The following is a 7,429-nucleotide window of genomic DNA, read 5'->3' as shown; positions in this document are numbered from 1 at the left end:
GTAAACATCTAGGGTTCTTCCATTATCTTGACAGCACAAATCAATTATAACACAGCCCTGGTCCTCAAAGGCATTGATTTGATGAAATGTAACAAAAGGTTTGCTGTAGTATCTCCCTGGAAGAAGCTGCAGGCAGGGGAAAACACACACAAACAATGAGAAAAAAAATTTTTTTGGTTTCTTTCTTTTTCCCTTTCCTTTGGGAAACAGGTCCAAAAAGTTCAAAATAAGAAAATTAGGAGAATTTTCCCCTCTGAAGCGGCAGGTCTAGTAGATATAAAAGTAGAATACAGAATGTAGAAGCAAATATGCTTTGATTTAAACGTTGCTTGCTTAAGCATCTCATCTCACATTAATCAGTGAACTGGGGCTATTTGATATAGACCAATCAATTGTTACAACAAACTTAAAAACCCTCATGAAATATAGCCCAATGTTTTGAAGGATATGTAAATTCTGGATTCTAACTGCATGGTTAAATAGAAAATATTGCTACTCCATATGCTGATGATAAATTAAGTGACTAATTTTTTAAAAGTACAGTCATTACTAAATTTTTTTTGTAATGAGATCTAGGTAAATTTAAGACACTATCTCTTTAGAGGGGTAAAACAGGCAAATATAATAGTGCTATGAATCAGGAGTATAAACAGATATTCAACCAACATGGTTGGACTTTAGTAGGATTGTCATATTCACATATTAAGAAGCCAGAGGATCAACTAATTAAAGTATTACTGCAAATGTTACAGAACATTTCTCCACGAACAACAGCCTCTTTAGCAACTATTATGATATGGAAAAAATCCATGCTAAGAGAGTTTCCTGGACGTCATTTTAATTGAATCAGATCATTAAAAAGATAAAATCATTTTCTATAATTTTCTAATATGCAAAATCCACCTTACTAATTAATAAATAGCTAGTTCAACCTATAGAAGTAGGTAATATATTTGATTAAAAGTGTCTTATGCAAAGAATGCCCAGGGAAAATTTAAAAAATCAATTATATGGAAATGTGCCTTTGTGGCCAACAATTTTCATGATAAATATACTCAAAATACTCCACCTGTCCAGTGTGTTTATCCACCACATGAAACTGTGTATTACACTGGGGTTCCCAGCTTATCCCATCTGAAAAGGCCTTTCCCCGAATTTTAGAAGTGGCAATTTCCCACAGATTCATCTTTAGAGGCTGTTCAATGAAGATTATATAGTTCCTTGTCATTCCTAAAAAGTTCCAGCAAACAATAAAAATGTTAATTGGCAAACTAGAGTTGTCTGAAATGTGACAGTTACAGGAGCTTGTCTGAATGCCTGGACATGTTACTGCTGCCCTAAACAAATGCCAGCCAGAAATACATGTGACCGAACAGAATTAACTGGCATCAGAATGCAACCTTGGTCTCATTATCACCATAGTCTGATAAACTATTAACACAACATTTGCCAAACCAGTCCTTCGGCTACAGCAACATCAAGGCAGGGCCCACTGAAATTTGGCTTATCTCTGGACTCACCAAAGCTATGGTAGTAAGAAGGTGTCCCCTTTTCTGCAGAAGCAATAGAACATATCACCTGGGCTCCATGGATTGTCTCCCCAAGGTCCACCTTCTCTGGAGGAACCCGAATAACCTTATAAGAGAAACCTGAAAAATGGAAAATCCTATCTTTACTGTTTTACGTACATTCTAGATTAAAAGACAACCCTTGCACTTGTGGACTTGGCAAAAGCAATTAAGAGATTTATGCAATATGCATGACACTCTTACTTCCTGAAGGGTTATTTCAAACAAAGATTTGGATCTTAAATATATGTTAGCTCTATGAAAATAATTAGCTAAGGTTTTGAAACAGCACATCCAAAGTGATCAACCAATGATTCATTGTATTGCAATGCTAATTTCATCTCTAATTAATAGGAAACCTTAAGATAGCAGCCAGAAACATCCTCAAATTCTGTTGTTTCCCTCCCGTCCCCCTATTCCAACAACTACAGTCTCCATTCGCACTCATGTCCAACTCCTTCCCTCCAATCCTCTGGACCCTTAGGGTTACTCTGGATTCCAACCCATCCTGTCTCATCAATATTCTTTCATGCAATCATTCATCTGGCTATTGCTTACTAACTCTTCAAGAGTCAACTCAGATGTCCACTCCTCAAGAAATCTTCCCTGACTCTTCCCCACCCCAAAGGCATTTAGTGCTCCTACTGAACGTCCTCATTACATTCCATGTAGTCACAGCACATACCTCATTGTACTATAATTTTCTGCTTATTTATCTGCTTCCCAGTACAGTTCTTTATTTATTCTGCAACTACTGCTTTTTGAGCACCCACTATATTCCAGACACCCTTCTGAGCGTTCTTAGTACTATTCTAGGCACCTGTATACAGAAATATGCAAAACAGACAAAAATCCCCCCATTCCTCCTCCTTCTTCTTCTTCATTTTTAAGAGACAGGGCCTTGCACTGTCACCCAGTATGGAGTACAGTGGTATCACAGCTCATTGCAACCTCGAACTCATGGCCTCAAGCAATCCTCCCACCTCAGCTTCCCAAAGTGCTATAATTACAGGTGTGAGCCACTGTGCTCAGACAAAATCTCTTATTTTGGAAAGCTCAAATTCTTGTACATCATTTAATAAGTAAAAATACAATGCATCAGATGACAATGAGAACTATAATGGAAAATAAGCCAAGGAATAAGGATCAGGAGTGATCATATGAGGAGTAGGGGCTACTGTTTACAACTTTAAATATGCTGGTCTGGAAAAGCTTCACTAAGTGAGTAACATTTGAGTAAAGACCTAAAGGAGGTGAGGAAGATAGCCTTGAGGATATCTGGGAGAAATGCATTTCAGGTGGAGGGAAAAGCAAACGCAAAGGTTCTCAGCCAGGAGCACAATTGGAGTGTTTTAAGTATCAGCAAGGAGGAGGCCAGTGTGGCCCTTCATGATAAGTGAGGAGGGGAGTCTAGGAGATGAAGTCAGGGAGGTGGGTATGGGTTAAAAGGATAACTCTGATATTACAGTGCTGAAAGGAAACTGAAGTGGGGCAAGGGCAGAATCAGGGCAATTAGTTAAGGGGCTGTTGCAGTCATTCAAGTGAGAAGGGATGGTGACTCAGATGGTTACCATGGAGGTGGTGTGAAGTGGCTGGATTTTTGACATATTTTGAAGGCACTGCTGAACTTACTTTTTTTTGTTGTTTGAGACAGGGTCTCATTCTGTCACTCAGGCTGGAGTGCAGTGGTGCAAGCACGACCTACTGCAGCCTCAGTCTTCTGGGCTCAAGCAATACCCCTACCTCAGCCTACTCAGTAGCTGGGACCACAGGCATGTGCCACTATGTCCAGCTAATTTTTGTATTTTTTGTAGAGATGAGGTCTTTTTATATTGTCCAGGCTGGTCTCAAACTCCTGAGCTCAAGCAATACTCCCACCTCGGGCTCCCAAAGTGCTGGAATTATAGGCATAAGCCATTGCACCTGGCCCTGAAATTACTTTTTGATCAACTGATGTAAGAGATAAATGTAAAGGATGATTCCACAGTTACTGTCCTTAGCAACTGGAAAGATGGAGTTCGTATGTCCTGAGATGGGGCAGATTCACCTTAAGGGGAGAAAGAAATAAGCCAGGCACAGTGATGCATGCCTACAGTCCAGCTGCTTGGGATGATCCCTTCAGCTCAGGAGTTCAAGTCTAACCTGAGCAACATAGCAAGACCCCATCTGTAATTGAAGAAAGAAGAAGAAGGAAGAAAAAGGAGGAATGAGGAAGAAAAGGAAGGAAGGAAGGAAGGAAGGAAGGAAGGAAGGAAGGAAGGAAGGAAGGGAGGGAGGGAGGGAGGGAGGGAGGGAGGGAGGGAGGAAGGAAGAGGGAGAGAGGGAGAGAAGGAAAAAAGGCAGACAGGCAAGGAAGAGAGGAGGAGGAGGAGAGGAAGAGGTGGTGGTGGTAGTTTAGGAGAAAATATCAGGAGTCTAGTTTTGGACAAGTTAATTTCATAATGCCTATTATAAATCCTAGGAAGAATGCTGAGTAAGCAATTGGATATAAAATATTAGGGAGGTCTAGGTTGGGGATATAGATATGTTTTGAGAACCCACTATATACAAAACATCATGCTTTGTACATTGATGAGAAAAATATTAGACAAGCTCTATATTCCAAGAGTACTTTATTATTGTCTCTAACATTAGTATGAAGAACATATAAGTATTAAAAATTAACTGGATTGATTAATGTTTACAGAATTTTTATTAATTTTAAAAAACCTTTTAAAAATATCTTGAAAAGCTTTAAAAAAAGCTTTTTACCTAAAGGTAGCAATTACTAGCAAGTATTTTACTGTATTACAGTGAGAATCACTAAGTTTCCCCCAGATGTCTACCAGGTAGTTGAGCTCCCTGCAGTTGCATGCACATTGAGTTCCAGGTCAAAAACTTCTCACTGAACCAAATAATCAAGTGAATTTAAAAAAAGGAGATTCAGTGTTCGTTGGGATTAGGAGAAGATAAAGAGAAGAATTTCCTGTCTCAGTATTTGGATTACTCAATTCATGGAATTTAAACACATTAGTTAATGAACTGTTCTAACTGAAAGTCTTGAAAGCATTAGGCAAGACAGACACCCAGGAAACACCCAGCAGAGGAATGTCCAGAAAGATCGGACCTGCCCAATACTGTGAGTTGAACTCTGGGAGACTCTCCAGGAGTTTGCATAAACAGCGAACTGAGGCAAAGTAACAAGCACAGGTTCTCATGATTGGTGGCTGGGTTAATCAGTGAGGTCCAGGGGCCACTTGCACCAAGATCACCCAGAGACCATGTTAAAATGCAAATTCTTGGCCCTTTTTCAGTTTTACTAAACCAGAATCCCTGAAGACGAATAAAATCCAGATCATTCTATCTACATTCCAGATGACTGTTGGGCACACTAAAGGTTGAGAATCACAGATCTAGTTACCATTATTTTAGAATAGGTAATTCAGACTGGGTGCAGTGGCTCGCACCTGTAATCCCAGCACTTTGGGAGGCCAAGGCGGGCAGATTACTTGAGGTCAGGAGTTTGAAACCAGCCTGGCCAACGTGACTGAAATCCCATCTCTACTAAAAGTACAAAAATTAGCCGGGCATGGTGGCAGGCGCCTGTAATCTCAGCTACTTGTGAGGCTGAGGCAGGAGAATCACTTGAATCTGGGAGGTGAAGCTTGCAGTAAATTGAGGTCATGCCACTGCACTTCAGCCTGGGTGACAGAGCAAGCCTTCATCTAAAAAATATATATGTAATTTAGAATGGTGAAATAGTGTTTCTCATATTACAAATGCGTTACAAAATTATCTACTTGGTTAACAGAGTTAATTCATTATGAAATTGATTTTTTTAAGGATCAAGATAGATGGAACGAAAACTGCTGGGTTCCTGGATCCATTTTGCTGAAATATTTTACTTAGAAGGATGTTTGCCGTTTCCTATAACAGTGTTGAAGAATTCATCCTTACCTGAGATCAAGTAATAAAGAAAGGAGAGAGAGCTGCATGTAGACGTATCCAGGGCACCCTCTCTCTACTCGAGCCAGTAAAAAACAAACCTGTAGTATTCATCTTCATATACACTCAGAGATGTAAATACAGAGAAATACAGAGGAGCAAGCCACAAAGCCAATTACATACCAAAGTTATACCATTAACCTATACAAAGATTTCATAGGTTGTAGATGGTAGATTGATAGCTAAGAGAGAGATAGTCAAAAATATCTAATGCAGTAGTCCCCCCTGTATCCAGGGGGGACACACTGTTTTTTTCCTTTACATATATACTTATGATAAAGTTTAATTTCTAAATTAGGCACAGTAAGAGATTAACAATAACTAATAAAATAAAATAATTATAACAATATACAGTAATAAAAATTATGTGAATGTGGTCTTTATCTCACAAAATATTGTAATATATTCAGACTGGATAACTGAAACTGTGAAAGTGAAACCACAGATAAAGGGGGCCCAGGGGGTCTACTATACTTACTTACACATCCTCTTCAAACAGGGAGAGGCATGTGTATTCAAGAATAGAACCTGATCCTCGGCCTCCCAGTGGACTTTGTAGACAGCCTGATACGGAGTCTCAACAAGATTAAAAAATGTCTCCAATTTCAATAAATGGCTGCAATCCAAAAAAAAAAAAAGAATAGAACCTGAATTTGCATGCCCTTAGAAGAGTGGATAGATAGGTAAAAAAGCCTTAACAAGCAGAGAAAGACATGGTGAACAGGTGAAGACTGAATATTTTAAAAATACCAATAGAGTCTTCTGCACTCCGTGATGAGTAACTAATGAGATGGTCTAACAGTAACCACCAAGCAAGCCTTTGTGTGTGTGACTCTAAGCTTACTAGAGCAAGTCATTTAGACCTCCTCAAGGTTCACTGCCTTTGTAAAACCAAGGTAATATCAGCATCTTTCTCAGAGATTTGGCACAAGGATTAAATGAGAAAATATGGAGAAAAATGCTTAACACCAGCACATAGTAGATACTCAATAAAAGTTAGCTATCATTATTAGCTATCAGAACTTTCAGGAGCAGATTGGAGACCAGGAAAGAGATGTGACTTAAGTAGTTGTGCATGCAACCCCACTATGACCTTAACTTACTTTGTAGTGTATTACTTTCATGGTAAAAATAAATTTCTTCCCTATATGATAGACAGTGTACCTTCCCTGTATCTCTTGACTGCAACATTCTAAATTTCTTATACTTGCAATATGGTATTTCTTTAAAATTCCAGTTTGAGGCCGGGTGCAGTGGCTCACGTCTGTAATCCCAGCACTTTGGGAGGCTGAGGCGGGTAGATCATGATGTCAGAATTTCAACACCAGCCTGACCAATATGGTGAAACCCCCATCTCCACTAAAAATACAAAAATTAGCTGGGCGTGGTGGTGCATGCCTGCAGTCCCAGCTACTCAGGAGGCTGAGGCAGGAGAATCACTTGAACCCAGGAGGCAGAGTTTGCAGTGAGCTGAGATCATGCCGCTGCACTCCAGCCTGGGCGACAGAGTGAGATTCCATCTCAAAAAAAAAAAAAATTCCAGTTTAAGAAATATGTACTGGAAATTCCTACAATGCTTGTGAGCCACAGGCACAATGAAATGTAAAAATGTGACTTAAACTAAAAAGATCAGATAGAAAATCAGCTGCTAAGCATAGGTGCAAATAGACCATAGAACAGATATTTAATGATAAATCATATATTTTAAGTTGAATAATGCTATTTTAGAGAGTTCCTTCCAAACTTCTCAAATGATGTTTCATATGTTTACATCTTAACTATAATTGAACCCCAAGAAGACAGTTAACACCCAATTATTTCTTTTCTCTCCCTTTTTTTTTTTTTTTTTTTTTTTTTTTTTTTTTTTTTTTTTTTTT

General features: G+C 38.9%; 1 protein-coding gene across 1 annotated transcript in view; it reads right to left on the bottom strand.

The window, feature by feature from the left end:
- BCO2 (beta-carotene oxygenase 2) overlaps positions 1-7,429 on the bottom strand; it is a 33,428-nt gene that overhangs the window by 8,736 nt on the left and 17,263 nt on the right. The window contains exons 6-8 of the mRNA XM_037736777.1: positions 1,521-1,649; positions 1,070-1,230; positions 1-126 (exon numbers count right to left, since the gene is read on the bottom strand). Of these exons, the coding sequence (XP_037592705.1) occupies positions 1-126; positions 1,070-1,230; positions 1,521-1,649 (416 nt within the window). The remainder of the gene's footprint in view (positions 127-1,069; positions 1,231-1,520; positions 1,650-7,429) is intronic.

This window comes from Cebus imitator, unplaced genomic scaffold (assembly GCF_001604975.1).
Source record: "Cebus imitator isolate Cc_AM_T3 unplaced genomic scaffold, Cebus_imitator-1.0 Scaffold28, whole genome shotgun sequence".
In the NCBI taxonomy this organism is placed as follows: Eukaryota; Metazoa; Chordata; class Mammalia; order Primates; family Cebidae; genus Cebus; species Cebus imitator.
The sequence above is the reverse complement of the archived record's forward strand: the minus strand, read 5'-3'. Positions and strand labels throughout refer to the sequence as shown.